The sequence below is a fragment of the Acinonyx jubatus genome, chromosome B4 (genome assembly GCF_027475565.1).
Source record: "Acinonyx jubatus isolate Ajub_Pintada_27869175 chromosome B4, VMU_Ajub_asm_v1.0, whole genome shotgun sequence".
NCBI classification, from domain to species: domain Eukaryota; kingdom Metazoa; phylum Chordata; class Mammalia; order Carnivora; family Felidae; genus Acinonyx; species Acinonyx jubatus.
Genome location: NC_069387.1, coordinates 68,544,606 through 68,565,272, shown reverse-complemented (window position 1 = coordinate 68,565,272; position 20,667 = coordinate 68,544,606). Strand labels below are relative to the sequence as shown.

The following is a 20,667-nucleotide window of genomic DNA, read 5'->3' as shown; positions in this document are numbered from 1 at the left end:
GTTATAGCTGCTGTAACGATAATAATAAGGGAGGTTCATTTGGCGTTACTGGGTTCTTCCTCAATATATAAGCACAGAAAATGTAGTGACATCACCCTGTATGTCAAAATGACGCACAATTCTGGCACATACTTGACTCCTCAGTCTATCCTGATTCCACCACTCTCTTGAAGTTACTGATAATTGGTTGAAATGCAGGCCCTATAGCAGGTACTCAGTGAAATGGTATAAGACAGAGCTCCCATTCCCTCAAGGGGGCTAAGGATGTTCACAGCCTCCAGATCCACTCAGACCTCACTTTTATCCTTGACAAACAGCTTCTTCACCATGATCACCTTCAGAGAAAGATTTTCCTTTGAAAATCCTGGTTTTCTTCTCTTTCTAGACCAGCCACTCCCACCATTAGCCCGGGGATTGTGTTTTGTCTCTGAGGAACCTAACTTACAATTTCACTGCTCCTCATTCTCCAGGGCTGATGGCATACATCTTCTATGACTTTACATTTATTTTTGTGTCTTAAAAATCCTTCAGTGTGGCCCACAACAGGCCGTTAATGATTTGGTTGTGTCTTAAAGGGTTGGGTTTGGAGCTGTGTGCGTGGGCGTCGGATCAGACAGTTGTGCACATGGAACCCCAGGTCATGCCAGTGCAGGGGGCAGTACGTCAGCATCTGACTGACAGGAGAGGAGTCCACTCCTGTGGCCTGGTTCCTGCACTTTATCAAAATCACAATGGTTGCTCCGGCAAGCCATCTTCATTATGCTCAGTCCTGTGAAATAACAGTGATGGGGAGATGGTGCTCTCAAGAAGCATCTGCTCTAGAAACAAGACCGACATACTCAAAATTGTGACAACTCAAGAGAGGGTATCGTGTGTTGTGGTCTCCATTGATCCGGCGGTCCATCATGACTGTTTCACTGAACTGTGTGGGGCTGAGCTTGGCAGGAGGAGAACGAAGGCAGTTGGGACAGCTCTTTGAAGGAGCTAGAAACACCAGAAGATCTATTTCTCAAAAATGTGTCTCTTCCATACACTGATATTAACCAAAAGAGTGGCTCCAGCCCACCCTTATTGGTGTAGGCGCTGAGTGGAAAGGAACGCTTCTGGGTTATCTCAAAGCTGTGTGCCAATAAGAAGAAAATCACATCACTCCAGTGGATACCATTTTTTTTTATGTTTATTTGTGAGAGGGAGAGAGAATGAGAGAGAGAGAGAGAGAGAGCACAAGCCGGGGAGGGGCAGAGAGAAAGGGAGACACAGAATGGATGCAGGCTCCAGGCTCCAAGCTGTCAGCACAGAGCCCGACGCGGGGCTCGAACTCACAAACCGGGAGATCATGACCGGAGCCGAAGTCGGACGCTCAACCTTCTGAGCCACCCAGGTGTCCCATACGATTTCTGATTAGGAAAGAAAATAAGCTGTAATTTGGGTGGTGGGACTCACCTGAATAAGGTGGGAGTCTAAGGACATACAGAGGGTCCTGCAGCAGTGGATGCACAGCCTAGAAGCCCTTGCTCAGGGAACATCTCCCGGGCCCACAGCAAATCAAGTCCTGAAGTAAGGTAGCCGGCAGATCACAGTGAGTGGCTAGACAGAGCCACAGAGAGGGAACAGCCAGGTTAGGCAAAGGGTCATGAAACAGCACGATATGGCTGGAAGCCAGCAGTTACAGAGTCCAGGGTCATGTAAGACAGGTGGTGGTGATAGAGCTGGAGAAGTCCCCAGGAGCTGACATGGAGGCCTTCACTGCCAAGAAGCCGTGGAGATGTTGGGCAAACTGTGAAGAAGGGACTTTAAAGCAGGATGAAGCTGGTCGCATTTGTGGTGGTCAAGTGAAGGAGAATGACTAGAGAGGAGACGGTGTGAGGAAACGAGTCAGGCTCCTGTGGTAGCCCCGAATGGCGGTGGTCACAGCCTCGGAGGGAGGGGGGACAGAGCCAACCGGGAAAGCTGAAAAGACACAAAGACCTGATAAGTAACGCAGTGAGGGTAGGCAGGCAGGAGGGCCTGTGATGATTGGTTGGTGGCTTACTCAGAGTATTGGTGATACCAGAATGAGATAGGAACAGAGGAGGACGTCAGGTGTTGGTTTGGAGGTAGGTGGGGCACATGATTTAGAAGTTTAAGCTTTCTGGAGCGCCTGGGTGCTTCAGTCAGTTGAGCGTCCTACTTCTGCTCAGGTCACGATCTCGTGGTTTGTGAGTTCGAGCCCCACATCAGGTTCGCTGCTGTCAGCACAGAGCCCACTTCTGATCCTCTATCTCCGTCTCTCTCTGCCCCTCCCCTGCCATCCCTCTCTTCCTCTCTCTCTCTCTCTCTCAAAAATTAAAAAAAAAAAAAAAAGAAAAAGAAATTTGGGCTTTCTAAAGAGATTCCAGGTTAGCCAGTTAGTGTTCCTATCAGATCTCATAAGCCAAAAAGAATAAATGACCTAAGTGATGATAAACTTCACAAGATTGCTTTAAATATTAAAACTGAAAGTTTTAACCTCAAATTAGTTGACATACTTTTTTTTTTTTTTAAAAACAAATACAAATAAAGAAAAACAGAATCAATGGACTGATCGTTGAGATATAAAAAGGAGTACTGTATGTGCAAGGTCTGAGTCAGGTTCTGTGGAGAATTGAATGTGAACAAGACAGCAAATATTTATTGAGAATCCTGTATGTACCAGGCAACGTGCCTGATACACGAGGCCTGTGTATCTATCACTAAACAAACAGACAGGCTCCCTGCCCTTCGCCCCTCTAGAATTCAGTGTAAACTCAGTGTTGAAGAGACTACTGCTGTGAGCATAAAGGACAAAGGAAATATTAAAAGTAACTTCTATCAAAAGGCAGTTACTCATCTGGAACTACGCGATTCAAGACCAATAGAACAATGTGAATTCCAAATCCTGTCCCTGGCACAATCTAATTAAAGCTTGTAAACCAGTCTCCACTACAAAATCACCTCGCTTAAATTCCCACGGTTGCAGAAAGGGACTTGGGATCTCAGATAAGATAAAGAAATGTTATGGAAAACTTTGCTGACCTTTTTCTTTTTGGCAAGAGGCTTCTGGCTGCTTGAAACAATTCTTTGCTGACACCTCTCTAAGAACACCTTGATTAATTCAGCACACAGTAACAGTGTTAAAAGCTGGCATGCCTTTGTTGGTCCAGATTCTCCCTTGAGGAAAATCAACCATTTAGTTGGTGGAGAGTTTAAATAGCGTGAGAAAATACATAGGTTTGCAAAATAGCTTTGCATATGTAGTTCATGAAGTAAAGCAGCAAATGCTCCATAATTTTAAAATTTAAGACAAAGCAGTATCTATTATTTAGATGTTTTGTATAAAACATGAACTGCGAGATTGTAGACCCCCCACTTAACATACCAGTGTCATTTTCAATGCCATTTTGACCTTTGTAGTAGGAGTTGGGTAGTTCTTCTACATAGATTATCTTCCAACCTGAAAATCATGTGCCTGTTTCTTTCACAGTGATGGACTCTGAGCTCTTTAACACTAGGGGATGTAAATGCTGTGTTTTAAAGGTGAATATCAACAGGAAGATAAAGTTTGAGCTTAGAAATGTAAATCCTGGGCATCTGGATGCCTTATTGGGTAGAAAGTGTGACTCTTGATCTCTGGGTCATGAGTTTGAGCCCCACATTGGATGTGGAGATTACTTAAAATAAAAAAATGTAAAGCCGTCAGGTCACCTTGAGTTTGTCTCCCATGGGCAGTGAAAAGTATTTGCTATTTCAAGTTAGAGTTCACATCCAGGCTAAACTGTCGGTTCTGTTTCAAGTAAACTGTGGGAATGTGGATTCACTTAGGAATGTCCGCACCCCATCTGCCTCCCTAACCCCCACCATACACAACGGGCCGCCACAGAGTCCAGTTCCTTCACCCTCAGACACATGGTCTGGTTTTCTCTGCCCTTGACTGCTGAGGCAGCTCCTAAGCTCTTCCCATCTAGCTTCCCTGCACTGCTCTTTCTGCCCTCCCTCTAATTAGGGCATAGATACAATCACGTACCTCTTTGCTTGAACTTCTGTGGCTCCCATAGCCCCTAGAGTAGCTTAAAGGGCTGCTTTCCTTTGGGCACAGTCTCCAGCCCCTCCCTTCTACCTTCCAATCCTCCTGTCACATTACCATGGGCTTACCAGGAGCTGCTCCCTCCCTTGGTCCTCAGGCTTTGATTGGCTCAACCTGGCCAGGGCCCTGTTCCCTACCCCAACTCCACTCCAGTAATTACCCTGATCAACTCCTTCTAATCCCTAAAGGCCCGGATCAAAGCTTCCCTCACCTCCACACTTCCTTGATCTTCCAGAATGGATTGATCAGCATTTCCTCTTATTCCTTTATTAGAATTTTAACCACCCCTCTACAGTAGTGTAATCACAGTGTTGCATGTTTCAAAAAATGAAACTCTTTGCCCCGCTCATCTTGTTTATTTTCCTGGGCCTTCTTTTTGAAGTAAATCAAGATACAAAGAGAATATGAAGTTTAGAATAGGAAATCCTTAACTCAAGGGGAGGGAGGATCTCGGTGTGACAGTGCGGCCCTTCAAGAGATATCTTTTGAGTCAACCAAAGAATAGATCAGTGACTCAGCGGATGGATGCAGGAGGCCTCAGTTGGGGCAGCTTCTGAGCCAATACTTGTGAGTCCTTGGGAAGGTGGGACTGTTGCAGCCCCTTCCCAAAGTATTGTCAATAAATGCAGCAGGGATCTCACTATTAAAGTTTGTGACTGACAGGAAGATACAGGAGAGGAATTATGTGTTCATGTCTTTTCCCATATCAACTAATAATTAAATCAGGAGCACCACTTTCGGCTTCAGAGATTTTCTTCCTTATGGTAATACTGTAGTATATTCTCTTTATTGTTTCTTAACCTGTAAAAGTTTTATTTGATCCTCATAAAAAGAAAAACGTTATAAATAGTATGAAAATACATTTATTTTACAAATGTAAATTAAAAACTGAAACAGTTTCCTATAATTTGCCTTCCCTTAGAAACCATATTAATGGTTTGGTATTTATGGTTTTGGTATTTATAGTCCTCTAAATAGTTTTGCTGTGCATATACTAGCCTATAACAATGCGATCATACTACATAATGTGTCTTTATGTCTTTGATATCTTTATGTTATAGATCTGTCAGTATTTATCGGAAAATTAATTCTTCGTTCCTTAACATGTTGCTAGTGAAGTCTGAGGAATGTTTGTATTAAACCACAGATCTACAGGAGTCGAGAAAGTTGAAGAACTTAAAGTCAAGGTGCTTGAATACTAGTTTAATTATCTGTCCATGAAAACTAACACACATTTCCTGGGTGTGGGGAAGGGGCATTTCAGAAAAGGTGGGAGAGGGGGTGGGCAAAGATAGCTGCCCCGTTTTTACTGCAAGTTGTAAGCCAGAGCACGAGTGAAATGAAAGGATCTGATGATGCCCTGTTCTCCCTCCCAGCCTGGGCTGTGGACTCCAGACATCGCAGCTGGAAACACCTATCTGGCGTTAGTGTCCTAAGCAGCTATTATTGAGTTTTTAAGAGACTCAGAAAATACTAGAACTGGTGGAGGCTCCAGGAGCATCTAGCTTCTAGGTGAAGGAGCCTAAGGGCTGACCTGGAAGCCCTTGCTGGTGGTGGGGGGGGGGGCAGCGGGGGGGGGGGGCGGGAGAGGGGTAGGTATTTGTGGGAGGGGTTTGGGGAGAAACCAACCCTGAGCTTCAACGGAACACTTTCCCTTGCCTCTGTTTGTATACTGAGGTTCCTATTTTAGTTGAAAAATGGATTATGTTCCCTCTTCCAAAGTTCTAACCATTGACCTAGCCCCAAACACTAGCATTTTTAGAAATGAAAAAAAACCCGAATACCTTAGAGAAGTGATTTATCCCAGTGTGACAGAGCGAGTAAAATTGACAGAGAAGAGACATTTCAGTCTCCTGAGAGCCCAGCACATCAGAGTACTTGGATGGAGGAGTCACATCACTCTCAAAGGAGGTACGAGTTGGGGGAGGGGACGGACAGGAAGCTGGGAGGGTTGGAGTAGTAAATCTAAAGAGGGATTGGGTGTAGAAAATGTTAAAGAACCAGTGCTCTCTAATCACATTGCTTTAAATATAATCAAAGGGTGAAGAGAGTAATTGGAGGCCTAGAGGAACTGTAACCTATTATAAAACACCGTAATGCCTGTTAACTCTAGGAAGAGCTGATATCTGCCTTGGGGCCCTTCCCAGGGGGAAGAAGGCTCTAGAGACTCAGCTAATGGTAACTAGAATTCGCAAATATATAGTAACCCACTAGGTATACCTGTCCAATCTGATGTACAACAGAAATGTTTAAAATTAACAAGAAAAAAATTTTTTACCTAAACATTCAGTGGTAACAAGGATGATGAATTATGATTATTTTTTGAAAAATGATCTCATTTTTTTAAAAATCTGGACAAGATGTAGGATCCCATAGATTGTCATCAACTCTGTTGTATGATTTTGCAATTAAAAAAAATATTTTAAAAGGCATTTTAATTAGAAATTACATCCTATATTATATACAGGTGTTACTTGAGATTCTTTTAGTTACCTATCTCTTTATAGTCAGAACAGCCGAACTGCTGTCCTAGACCATGCTGTCAGTGAAGACTAAAGCTGTCACCCTACTTAACATTACATATGCCAGCTGCCCCTCAGATTTACTGAGTGAGATGTCACTTGATGACTATTAGAGCCCTTGGTCTCTCTTCTCTATTAAGAAACTGAGTCATTTAAATAGGCTCTTCCTAGATTTCTGACCTTTAGTTACAAATTCTTCCAAATGCCTGGGACCAAGAGCACCTCTTAACTGTTCAAACTAAAACCCAGGTCTGTTTTACAAATGAAAAAACAGAGGCAAGGAACAGAAAAGACCTTAAGGTCACTATATACAAATCCCAGGAGAACCAAGAAATAGCACCAAGGTTTGCTTTATATTTTGTCCTTTATCTCTTTCCTCCAGACCCGGTAGAGTTGGCAGGCATTTGACACACAGAGTGCTGCCTCTTTATTTCTTTGCCTTTGGCATTTTTCTGGTTTTTTGTTTTTTGTTTTTTTTCCCCTATCATAGTCTCTTCCATTAGGACACTGTAGTTCAGTGTGGTTTTAGGTTAGAGACGGAGTTACTTGCCCAGGTATGGTATATCTGTAAGGCCTGAGAAGAATGTCCAAAACTCATTTGTTCATTTAACTCATGTTTATTGAGCTTGTCTGCTATGTGCCAGGAGTGATTCTAGGTGCTGAGAATACAGTAGCGAATCCTGGAAGTCCCCGCCTTCTAGGGGAAGAGAAAGAAAGCAAACGTGAACAACTAGGCATATAATAATGTCAATCAGAGCTAAGAGCTATGATGTGAATAGCGCAAACCAGAGGAAGGGATGACCTGGGGGATTAGGAACATTGGAGAAGGCCTCTTTCAGGAGGTCACAGTACAGCAGAGACCAGGATGGGATGAGGGAACCAAGTCCTGTGAATTTCTGGGCTTCCTTTCTCAGCCTCCCCTCAAGTGTGATCTGCAAGCAATGAATATTCCACCTGGCTGAAACAAAAGGGTGCTGGTTGGGGGCCTTGCTTCCCATCCTGCATAAGTTCACCCTTGCCGATAACAATGCCTTTCAGACCAGACCAAAGTCTGTTACATTCAGTTGGAACATTAGTAAAAGCTTTTAACTCTCTCCAAAGTGCTTCAGCACTAAAAACACTGACAATAGGCAATAAAGCTGACAGTACCTGCTGAAATTGTAACAAACAGTATTTACAAATAACGGCCTTAGAGGAAGCACACTTAACAATGGCTGACATTTAATACTGATATGTGTTGCTATCGGTTTGTGGCCTTGGCTGATGTGTAGCTGCCCTTTGAAAGCTGTTTCCGGGGCGTCTGGGTGGCTCAGTCGGTTGTGCGAACGATCGTGATCTTGCGGTCTGTGGGTTTGAGCGCCGCGTTGGGCTCTGTGCTGACGACTCGGACCCTGGAGCCTGCTTCGAATTCTGTGTCTCCCTGTCTCTGCCCTTCCCCCCGCTCACACCTTTCTCTCTCTCTCTCTCTCTCTCTCTCTCTCTCTCTCTCTCTCTCCCCCTCCCCCTCTCTTTCTCAAAAGTGAATGAACATTAAAAAAATTAAAAGCTGTTTCAAAAAAGATCCACCTGGCTTAAAGCATTGGTCTGCTGCTACTTCCTTTATCATAATGATATGATAGTTTAGGATTTCATTTAAGTCCATAACTGACTGCACTTTTGTCCTATAGATGCTGTCAGTTGATGACGTCCCTGAGGAAGCCCAAACAGAATGAAATAGGAAAAAGGAAATCTGCCCTAGGTCTTCACGGCTAATTTCACAGGTCCAGGGAGGAAAGTGGTAACCTTGGAAGTCCTCCATCCACCCTCCACAAACCCCCACACAACCTGAGGCCCAGAGCAGCTCTATATCACACCTGTTGAGAAACAGTCTTCAAAACTGGACCCTGAATTGGCCAAAAGAGTCTATTTGAATCACAAATCCTGTTGTTTGAAGCGGTATTTCCAAATTACTCTACCAACAGAGCCACAAATTTTTTGTCTCTGCCACTTTAAAGCAATAACTTAAAAAGGGAGCTTCTCTGCAGCTGCCATGCTTTAAGGCAGAGATAACAGAAACTGGCTACAGAGTTGTTGGCTGCTCTATTTATGGCAACTTGTTTGTGTATTTTTAAATCACAGTTACAATGGACTATTGTTCAGTTGAATAATACTGTAGAAACATATATGTTACAAATCACTCTCCCAAGGAATCCTGGTGGTTCAAGGATTCTTTTTTTTTTAATCTTAATAAAAAGGTAGGATACCTAAGGAACCAGTGACCATTTTAAGTTGCTTTTATTTAACAGCACTTTATAAACTGACACAACTCTTAAGTATTTAAATAATGCATCTTTCTCTCTCCCTCCCTTGGCATTTTATCACCTTGTGATAAGACTATTGTAGATATTAAAACTTGTGGTTCAGAAGAGATCCATACCTCAGGTGCTGATTATACTAACCTATCATTTCTTTTTTGGCTTGCTTTGAGGCACTGTTTTTGCTTCTTTTGGTCCTTTCTGTAGACAATTAATGCCAAACTTCACTTTCTTTCAATGTATCTAGAAATAGCTCAGAAACAAGATTGGCCTTTTAAGTGTGAGGCACCTTCTTGTGTTTGAATAATGACATTCACTTAACCTGTTTGTAAAAACTCTTACTCATGTACTTGATTAAGTATATCCCAAGACCCGGCACCATTTCTTTTGCTGTTATTTACCGATAAAAATAAATCTCCTGCGCTAAGCAGTAGGAAATGCAGGAAAAGTCCGAAGAAGAGAATTCTCATGTTAATGAGTCCTTCCAAGTGAGAACTTGGTTAAACGTGCCATTTGCTGACATCATGTTTATGGGGCTGAGTGGAGATGATTTCTTTAAGAGGTGGCCTTGCATAATTCTCCTAGCGTTTTGTGGCCCGCGCGTGCACCTGCGGGAGGGGGAAGTTTACATAAGCGTCCTGGGGTATTTGCATCTCAGCTGCTCCTCTCACTAGGGCTCCTGGGAATGGAGCGGGCGGACGGAGGTAAGGGGCTCCAGCCGCGAGGCTGGCCAAGTGGGTGGGTAACTTTTCGAGGAATAATGTGCGCGCAGGACCTCGTGGAGACCTGCCAGGGGCACGGTCAGCAGTGACAGTTCCTGGAAAGCGGGCGGCCGCGAGACCAGGCTGGGCAGGCGCCTCCTGCGGACGGGAGCCGGGAGCCCAGCAGGGCTGCGATTGCTAGCCGGGAGGCCGGCCTGCGGCGCTCCTTAGGAGGGTGGGACCAGCAGGAAGCGAAATGGTTACTTTTTTAAATGCGGGCTCTGGTTACTTTTGAAGCTCGCCGGCCGCGGGCGCAGAGCGGACACTGGGATTTTTCTCTCCCGGGTGGAGGATTCTGGAGGAACGCAGAGCTGGGGGGTGGGGGATGCGGTGGCCTGGACGAGGCGACTCAGACACGGGGGAGCAGAGTCGGCGACGCTGGCGGGGACAGAGGGTCTCCGGGGAGCTAAGGGACCTTTTTGCAGCCCTCCCCCCACCGCGGCTGGTTAGGGAGCTGCAGCCGGTGAGGATCGCCGCCTTGCACCGAAAGGGGGCTCACGGGGGACAGCCGCAGGGGCCGGGGGTGCGTCAAGGAGGAGCGGGGGCGGCAGCGACCCCTAGCCAGCCGGTCAGGGCCGGTGCTGAGCCGCGACAGGGGGTGCGGCCCGCCGCGGTTTAAATGGGGCCCTGCGCTCGCCGCCCCCGCCCCTCCGTCCCCGCCCTGCTAGGGTCTCCTCCGGAAACGGGTGGACGAGGGTGACCTCCTGGAGGGCACTCAGCCCCGTTTTCCTTCGGGAACCTCCTTGCGCCGGGCCGCCAGCTTCAGCAGGACGCGGAGCGGTGGGCGCCTAGGGCGCGCCGAGAGGCTCCGCGGATTCGCGGGCCGCGGCGGGTGCCGGGAGGGGCCGCAGGCCGCGTTCCACCCCTCGGTTGCAGGTGGGGAGCCGCGGTCTGGCCCCGGGGCTCGATGGCAGCCCGGCGGCGGGGGTGCGCGCGTCACCGTGCGCCCGCCGAGAGGGGCTTCTTGTCGGAAGTTGGGGGGTAGAATCCGGGACCGGCGGCCACTCGGTATCGCCGTCAAGCCGCGGGGCGAGTGCTCTTCCTTGGAGGGGACGCTGCGCAGAGGCGCCGCGAGACATTCCGCTGGAGGTGGGTCAGGGGGTTCGCAGGCGACTGTTGTGGCCCCTGGGGAAAGGGGAGCTGTTCTCTGCGGGCCTGGCGTCGGCGCCCAGGACGGGCTCGCTCGCTACCGCTGGGTCTGGGGCTCGGCCTCTGGGCGCCGTAGCGGGGAGGCGGGGAAGGGGCCGGGTGGTGGGGGAGAGGGCCGCGTCCCACCCGCGGCTCGGGGCGCCCCCTTGCGGCCCGAGCAGCCACGGCCGCGCGGAGGGTAGGGCTTGCGGGGCGCCGACGCCTGCTGCAAGCTGTCTCTTCCCGGTGCGGGCCTGGGTTGACCCAGCGGAACCCCCACAGCCATCACTCGCAGCCCTATCCAGAATTAGCCTGCTGAATTTTCCCGAAGAAGGGTGACATCCTTTCCCTCCGGCTCCCCTCCCGAACCCCTTCTTAAAAAGCTCAGGTTTTCACATTAATCTATGTCAGTATAAACCAGGCTATGTGTGGAATTTGTTTTTACAACTCGAGTCTTGTGACTTCTCAAACACTTTCTTGAAGTGTTTTCTCTGGAAACTTGTTTCAAATGAGTGCTGTAAGTTTCACAAAGAGGAGTGTTGTTCAGGAGCCAACAGGTGACGGGGTGAAACCTGAGTCTGTGTGTACATTGGAGTCAAGTCTGGCTGCCGTTTCCTTGGGCCGCCGTTGAAAATAGAAATTCAAAAAATCAATAGGAGACTGACTGGAACACGATTTGCGAAAAATATCTGCGTCCCCCATTATGGAAATTAACTAGTCCATTAGAGCCGTGCCTTGCGTGGTCCGCGGCACACCCCAGCATGCGTTTTGGATTTTGTCTGTATATACCGGTTTACAGCCAAAAAAATCTGACCCCAGAAGCGTCGCTCTGGCAAAGGACCATGCTTTGTCATCATGTTTCCTCCTTTTGTTAGGCAGTCTATCTTACTGTCGTGGAATGTATTTGTGCATGAAATTAGAATGCTTTGAAACCCCGCAGCGTCCCACATTTCCTCTTGGAAAAATGGATAGCTTCTTGGCAATTGGATGGTACATGACAGGCCACTCAGCTGTTGGAAAATGTACAAGTTGGAGGGAGGTCTACCTGGAAAATACAGAAAATGCCAAAGGGCACATGGCCTAATGCCACTAATTGCTGGTATGAAGTTCTTTTACTAATGTTTGATGAAGCAGTGCTGTTGGATACCTTCATTATGTTTTTATTTTACAATTATCTCAACAGTTCGTTTCAACAGAAATAAAAGTGAATTGGGCCCTGAACTTTCGTCTTTAGCAGACAATAAGCATTGCGTACTCTTTGTGTGTGTGAAAACTTTAAAGAGATAACAGTTTAGGATCTCTACTATGAAATTTAAACTTTGGTTATCATAGTTTTGATACCTATGGTGACTACAGGTCTTTCTGGCTTTTTAAAAGTCTCCATAAACAAGGGGATACCTATATCCACAGGGTTGTGTATTTTGTGTGTTGAAAGGAACAGAAGTGTTACGGGTTTTTGTACTACCAAATTAGTCTGTAGTTAAATTTAATCCACCTGCATATTTAGCCTGAAGAGTTAGAGTAGCTCTTGAGTGGTTATGTGTGATCTGCATCTTTTATGTGCTAAGGCCTTGTTAACAAGCAGTTTAACAAAGAAGTTGTTAAGCAGTTTGTGGCCCTCAGGATGACACTTAGCAGCAGGGGACACCTAGGGAATGTTAGCCCAACTGAGTTCACAAATCAGTATCTGTTCTGGGTTTTGGTGATCAAAGGATTTCTAACTTCCCTGGGGATGTTCACACAAGAAATACCTTTTCGTAGGGACCCTGCAATGCCATGGTAATCTTCACATAGGAACTAGAGTGGAATTTGGGAGAAGTGTTTGTAAATTAGGGGTATGACCTTAGACTTCGTATTCAATGGCAGGGACTGAAAATTACTCTGTTTTCCATTTGCATGATTTTGATTTGATTTGGTGACTTAGTCCAAAAAATGATTAATAGGAACCATACCAGAACTGATGTACAGTTATAACCTCAATATGTATCTGATTGAACTCCTTCTCCCCAACCCTCTCAAATCCTCATTCCCTCTGACTTGCCAGTGTAGTATTTCTGTTTTAGTACATCATCTTTCAGTCACCTAAGACTATCTTTGACCCAGATCCCCCCCTTCCTATTGGTTCCCCAAGCCACCATGTTTAGGCTCTCTTGGGAACAGTAGACAAATAGGCCCCTCCCAGGTTCCTGTTCTCTTTCCTGACCATCACTGTAGTATTAATTTTCTTTAAGACCAGCAGTGGTACTCTGCTCACATGCCTTTTGTCTTTTCCCATTGCCTTTAGGGTTAAACACAAAGTCAGCTGCCTGATCTTTTTAATTCTTGAAAGCGTCATTCAGTGCTGTCATTGCCATCTATTATTGCTTCTGTCTTCCAGCAAAACTCTCGACTCTTCACTGCCTCTGGACCTTCATATACTGTGCTGACTTATGAAACTTTTTAGGGAAAAATAGTAAAGGCTCATTTATGTATATGTAAAGGTCAACCAAAATAGTACTCCTTAGCTATTCTGGAGGCAGCATGTAAGTGCAGTAGAAAATAAATGATCCTCAAATGACCAAAATAGCATAGCAAAATAATAGAGCTGCTTTTAATTTGCATAATACCTTCACATTTTGTGTATTATCTTATTTAACCAGTGATTACTTCCAGAAGGAATGTGTAAGCCCTTGTTCATAGCGTAATGATTCTATATACGTCTAGATGAATTTTTTCAAATTACAGTTGCCTAATTTGCAGACCATTGAAAGCAAAATACTAAAAAAGATTTAGAGGTTGTTGGTTGTGGGCAAAGGAAAAAGGCTACTTACTTTATAAGAGACTAAAGTAGCAAGAATTCAGAATCTGTCATGAGTGCAGGGAGGGAAAAACCTATAAAAAGTTTGTCAACCATCTTAAAGCCTTGGGGCCATGCAATTCCACACATCAGCTCTACACTTTGAGGTAGCCCTAAACTTGTGTTCCAATTGAGGAACTAGGTTCTGGGATTACATCCAGCTGAATGACTAGATTGGATTCCTGAAGCCAGCGTTCTTTCTATTGTTCGTTTTCTGTTCACAATGAAAACAAATGATCAAAGGCTAACTCACATATAATTTACACACACGCACTCAAGAAAACAAGGAAATGTATAATGGAATTTGGAAATATTCTTACCATGTTAAATACATTTTCTTTTTTAAGTTCTAGCTTTTAATGGAATGAAGTCAATTGCCTCTTTGTGGTATTTCCTAGAACCACTCAATAATGGCCCTTAAATACAGAGATGAATGAATGGATGGAGTAAATGAATCTCCAAAGTAAATTTCACAAGGAACCCCTCCTTATATCACTGTTGGATGAATGAGACCATACTCTGATTGGGGGAATAAGGGCCAACTTACAGCCAGTATATATTGGGTTCTCACCATTGTTGCTCTACTAAGACACCTGGAAATACCCTGCCATGCTCTGTAGACCATTATGCATTGTGTGCGTGCGCAGGCATGCTGGTATTGGAGATTTTGTTGTGAGGACTGGTTAGAAGTTGATCCCAAGAGACTTGGGAATGGTGGCTGATAGTTTATCAAAACTGTTTGCCCTTCAGGAGGCTACAGAACCTCCAGAACTCAAAAAGAAGATGAAATTCACATGTCAACCTTTGTCTTGGCTATTAACGTGTTCTTATTCTGGATGTTGCTGGTCAGTTTCAAGAAAAATCTGTGTAGTCAGAGTGGAAATAACAATGCCAATTGACACAGTCAGTAGTAATTTTAACTCTTTATATTCGTATAATTCCTTTCTTCTTTAAAACTTTCACCTACTTAGACCATCTTTGTAAGGAAAATAGTTACAATAAAGAACAAGGCCCCATTGCGTTTGGTGGTTTGCCAAAGGTCTGAAGAGTTCAGGGCTGGGTTTACTGAATGCTGAAGCCCAGATCCCATTCCTTTACGTATTGCTCTGTCCCTTGGGTCAGATGTTCTCTTGACAATTATATGATGATTGAGAAGTCCTACATCTGCGAACTGTTTGTCTTTGAGGTTTTTTTTAAATGGTGAGAAGTAACTAACTATTTTGAAGGAAGAAAGGAGAAAAGGAGAAAGAAGGGAAATGAAACTCTTCCACCTTCTGTTGTTTGGCTGGCTTGGAGCATCCCCATGATAGTCCTTGTCTTTGTAAGAAAAAAGTATCTCATTTCTCTCTACCCAACCTTGGGCTTTCTTCTTGTCTCCCTTGTCCATTCCCTTTTCTTCTTTTTGTCATTCGTCTCCTTGAGTCTTCTTTCTAGTCTGCTTTTAGTCCTCTCTTTAAAATAGTACCTGCATGGGGCGCCTGGGTGGCGCAGTCGGTTAAGCGTCCGACTTCAGCCAGGCCACGATCTCGCGGTCCGTGAGTTCGAGCCCCGCGTCAGGCTCTGGGCTGATGGCTCAGAGCCTGGAGCCTGTTTCCGATTCTGTGTCTCCCTCTCTCTCTGACCCTCCCCCGTTCATGCTCTGTCTCTCTCTGTCCCAAAAATAAATAAATGTTGAAAAAAAAATTAAAAAAAAAATAGTACCTGCAAATAACTCCTTACCTGCTGTAATTTAATCCAAGTATCTGTTCTCTGTGCTTGACCTCAGTGCCATCTTCGACAGTGCTGTTAGCTCTTAAAGGTGTTGCTCCCTCTACATGCTTCCTTGACGGTCAAACTCTGGAACCTGAACAAACCCATTCCTGAACATCGTTCTACTTTTTTCCCTGCATTGTGAGACATGCGGAATTATGAAGAGACTTTGGAGAGGTGGAGCCCTTCCAGATCCATTTCCTTAACAGGGGCAAACCTAGCACAGAATTAGTTAATGCATAATTGTCATTCACATGTGATTAAGTTCATTCAGTTACAGCATTTCACTACCAGTACAATAAACCTTCCTCAGAATAATCACAGAATACTAAGTTATTTTGGCTTTTCACTCTGTTGATCTCCAGTATCTAGCACCATGTCTTGCATATAGTTTTTTTTTAATAAACATTTAAAAAATATAATACCATATTTAAAACTTAGCTGTGGTTAGGTAAGAGGATATTAAAAATCTGCACTTCCGTAAGGCTCCCACAAAAGTGTGTGTATGTGTTTGTGATCATGAGGAGGAGAATGGTGATAAACCAGATGAAGCAAAATGCAAACACTTGATGAGTCTGGGTAAAGGCTACAAAGGGCTATTCCAACTTTTCTGAAGCTTGAAATTATATCAAAATAAAAATTTACAAAAAATAAGTACAAAATTAATAAAGGACAGGGCCACTTTTGCCCATCTAAGTGTGGTTGTTAAAAAAAAAATGTTGAAAATTTTCTATATCATAATTCCAACTTTGGATAGTTCTATTCCTGTTATAATTCAACTCATTTGTAGACCTGATTTGTGTCTGTATTTCACATGATCAACCTAGAGACAATACCTGGAAATGAAATTAATTAAATCTTTCTGTCAGATCTAATTCACACATGGTTTCGTGTTTGTTCTAAAAGGTGGTATTTTGGCAGACGAGACAGAACCACATTTAGATGTCATTAGGAAGATCCTACATCATGACCCAGAGCATAAGTAAGGGCCACGTCCCCCTCTTTCTTTGTGCTGTCAAGCATTTTCAATACAGTAAATGTAAATGCCTACATAAGGTGTATTTGGGAGATCATGTATTTTTTTTAAGTTTATTTATTTTGTGAGAGTGAGAGCAGAGGAGGGGCAGAGAGGAAGAAAGAATCCCAGGCAGGCTCTGCACTGACAGCGCAAAGCCTGACGCGGGGACTGAGCTCATGGATTCGTTAAGACCATGCTCTGAGCCGAAATCAAGAGTCAGATACTTAACCGACTGAACCACCCAGGCGCCCCTGTGAAATGTTTTTATTTATCGTTTTTATTACTTTAACATTTTATAGTGCAAGAACCATGATCAGCAGTCACCTGCTTTCATATGACACAGTTTGAGAAAATGATATACTTAAGAATGTAAGGGTCTACTGACACAAGTAATTTTTTAAAAGAGAAAAATCCATATTCAGATTTTTGTGTTATCAAGTAAAGGTCATGCTGTGTAACTTTTATTATTTTAATTTTTTTTGTCAGCTCTGAGACCTTCCCAATGCACGTAATGTTTTGTCATTTTATTATCTTCTGATAGAAAGCAAAAAGAGGCTCTCTCCAGAGAATAAACTCTGAACCCACAGCTCATGAGGCTGGTGAATTTTTATAATCCTTTTTCACTGTGTGCTTTCCTTGAAGTGCCTTTTCTGGGCAAAGTGGAGTGTCTCCCTACATTCAGTCATTTGTCGTGACTGATGCAGTAGCGGTACTAACTGGCCACAGCAAAGGGGAACCGGCTCCGTCAGGTTCCACCTCTAGGAGGCAGTGTGGGGTTAGAGGTTTAAGATCACAGGCCAAGTTCTAAGGCCACTGTGCCTTTGGACAGTTGTCCTGTGACAGTTCGTTCTGAGGCTCCGTCTTCCCCGCTGTGAATTGAGACACGCCCTCATTGGGTTGCTCCATATGATAATTAAATGTCGTAACACTAATCCCACCAGGAATCAGTTAGCTGTCAGAATGCCAACACATAAAACTGAAAGCCTTGCCTGTGATAACTCGTGTCCCTTCACTTGGACCCTTCACATTGTTGATGGTCGACAGTCCTCAGTGTAGTGTGTAGAGAGGCTGGGACGAATATATGGGAGTTGTAGTTCAAGGCGTGGCCTCCCATCTAGATTGGGAGGAGGTGGATTGTGTCATTTAGTGCTAAAGTTGATTTACCTTGATTGGGATGGCAATTTACATTTTTTTGCAAAAGGCTAATCTAGGAATATAGCTGTAAAAGTAATTCAGATCTTTGGTAGTCTGTGTCTTTGTGCTAGCTTGGAAAATCCATGGTTTGTCTTAAATTTGTGTTTTCTCTTGTTTTATAATATATTAATATTTAATAGGTTCTTGTTAATATTTATGCTTTTTGTAAATTTCTGCAGTGCAGGTACCTTAGTGTCTCCTTCCTCAGCCAGATTTGGGAAGGACCAAATATATATATTTCAATATTCAGGTTAAAATTGCATTGAAGGTTCTCAGCCCCCCTGCCCCCGTTCTCCTGGTGGGGGGAATTTTGAGTTACTAATTAAATTCTTAACCTCTAGTTCTCTTCCTTTGACATGTGGGAATTGTTTTTTCCAAAACAAAAGGGAAAGACTAGATCCAAGAAATTTTCTGACTTTCATTAACACATCCTTTTTTTACGGAGGGCTAAGAGGAATGTGCCTGTTTAGAGAGCCTTTCTTAAGTCAAGATGGGAATGAATTGCACCTGTGTGAAATGACGACTTGTTTAAAAGGTCGTAACCTCCCAATGATAGTGGAGGAAATGAGTTCATCTTTACTTTTTGCTCAGGGTGAAGGAAAAGTTAAACTAATAGTTGAAATAATATCTGCCTACTGTATGGCGTCGCTCCTTCTTCTAACAACGATTTGTAGCCCTTGGATGTTTGGCCTTCCGTTTGTTAACTGTTGCAATTTTAATTTATGTCCTTTGATTTATAAAAGAAAAAGTGTACGTTTTAATAATTGGGTTGTGAGAGGTAACTTTCTGATACTGTAGAGTTGGGTTTGACATAGTGGCTGAGAAAGGACTTCCTCTCAGGCAGGAGTGTGCTTAGGGTTCACTGCCTTTCCTACTTGTTTTAGCAAGAGAGAGAATTTTTTAAGGCAGAACAATTTTTGGAAGTCTGATGAGTCAGGCACGTAGTGTGACTGTACTCTGTGGCTTTCAGCTGTGTAACCTTAGGTGAGTGATTGAACTTCCTGAGCCTTGTTTTCTTTAAATTGGGGTCAGGCTAATTATGTTGTTTTTGTTTTTGTTTTTGTTTTTGGTGGAGGGAGAAGGAAAGGGGCAGGTATAAAACAAGCTGCATCGATTCTGAAAAGTCTTGTATCTTTTTTTCTTAGTGCCTTGGGATGAGGGATGATGTTTAAGAATCAAAAGAAATTTAACAAGGAACTTAAACGCCGATAACAAAGTTCCTGGGCTGTAGAGCAAGAGACCCCTGTGTTAACACCTTTGCAGCCCTACCCTCTGAGGAAGACTTTTCATCCAGAACTGGATTTACATCTTACTTTGCCCAGTAGCTGGCTGCTAGCTTGTCACACATAGTAGGTGTGACTTTTCAATGAATGCCTGCTGGTAATGCAATTCCACACTAATAGTCAGCTAGCAGGATTTTATTTTAGCCTCGTGCTTGGATTCAATTAGTTTTTGTTGAAGGAACTCATTAATGAACTGTCTGGCAGACTTTGGCCCATTGATACTAAAGGCTTTTGGATTGAATGTGCTATATTAAGGATTCAACTGCTATTTGTAGTCAGGGAGTAAATGAGGTTTACTGTCTCTCAGAACTTGATTAGAAACCAGAAATCTGAGCAGTCTGCCAGTGGACCCACTCTGTGCAGGCAGCAGTAAATGGCTGGGATTAGGAGCAGGGTGGGGTCTCGGGAACACAAAGCAGCAGGCAGGGCAGGAAGGCGGTGCCATCTCTGACACTTCTTCCACTCTTGGGACTTCACAGGATTTCATTTGTGGGAAAGTTAGAAAGTCAACAAAGCAGTTTCTTGAGAACCCTTCTAACGAATAGCGTGTTAGAGGCGCTTGTTAAAGGCAGCTGGAACTAAGCTAGTTTTGGTAGCATCTTCTGAAATGCTAAGTTGTTAAGGGGGCTGCTTCCAAATTGTGTAACTCTAGATGCGCAGTTTTGGTGGGCCTGGGAGTTGGGGGGTGGCGACACTGGTAACTTGGTGACTAGAAACGGGTAACTAGTTACTAGAAAACCAGGCCCAGCTGTGTGTAAACAGCATTCCATACAAGTTCCTGGAGGGCAAGAGTAGTGCCTTCAGGTTTTAATTTCTTTGTTTTTTCCCTATATTGTCCACAGCAGCCATTGTTTGATGTCCTGTGACTGAGAAACCGGCCTTTTCACTTCAATATTATGCCTTTGGAGATGGAGCCCAAAATGAGCAAGCTTGCCTTCGGGTGCCAGAGGAGCTCCACATCTGACGACGACTCTGGCTGTGCCCTGGAGGAGTATGCCTGGGTGCCCCCAGGCCTGCGGCCAGAGCAGGTGGGACCTCATCACTCCATGTGCTCTATTTACCAACAACATTTCAGATTTTTTTTGAGCAATGCTAAAAAATGTACAGACCATTCCTACCATTACTGACACGCTATGCTACCCTCCTTTGTCCTTACTCTCTGGGTAGTATAAATTTTTGCTTTTGAAGGGCATACTTAATTTCTTTGCTCTTGGGAGAGAGTGAGAGGAATTTAAACTTTTTGAAGACATCAAATAACAATAGAAAGGTAATGAAAGGAAAGAGGAACATTTCCATGCCAGCTCTGAGCAATGCTTTTGCTTTGGAAGAGATGAGAAGTACAGAGCTGTAAGAAATCACCTGAAGTGTTATTGCTTAGACGTTTGACCTTTGATAACCTAACACATAAAAGAATCTGTCACCACAGTGTATTGCAAAAAAAAAAAAAAATTATGCTTTGATTGTATTGTTACTTTAAGATGAGAATATTGTATATGCAGAGTTTTATTTCCTCAATATCCTTATAATGATGAACTTACTAAAAATTGCTGGTGACAGATGCAGGTGAAGCCATAGTTTGAAATAAAAGGTCCCAGCTGGGTGTATGACTGCTCCTAAGTTATGGGGGTTTCCTGCATGGTGGGAAACTTTTCTGAGGAATAGGGGCTCCCTACTCATCCTGGCACAGTACCCGGTGCACATGGAACTGGTATTCAGTAAGCACTCCTAACTGTAAAAGCTTCTGTGGCTGACACAATGGGGAGGGAGGGTGGTGTGCTGGCACACTGGTTAGGAAAGCAAT

At 44.2% G+C, this 20,667-nt stretch overlaps 1 protein-coding gene across 6 annotated transcripts in view; it reads left to right on the top strand.

Annotated features, from left to right (window-relative positions):
* PRICKLE1 (prickle planar cell polarity protein 1) overlaps window positions 1-20,667 on the top strand; it is a 111,180-nt gene that overhangs the window by 81,149 nt on the left and 9,364 nt on the right. Inside the window, exons 1-2 of one of the 6 annotated variants that reach the window (XM_027035925.2) lie at window positions 8,145-9,601; window positions 19,709-19,894. In XM_027035925.2, the coding sequence (XP_026891726.1) occupies window positions 19,763-19,894 (132 nt within the window). In that variant the 5' untranslated portion in view covers window positions 8,145-9,601; window positions 19,709-19,762. Of the gene's footprint in view, window positions 1-8,144; window positions 9,602-9,642; window positions 10,122-10,186; window positions 10,535-10,601; window positions 10,748-19,708; window positions 19,895-20,667 lie in introns of those variants that run through there. The other 5 variants (XM_027035924.2, XM_053226134.1, XM_027035926.2 and 2 more) reach the window with 5 other exon arrangements.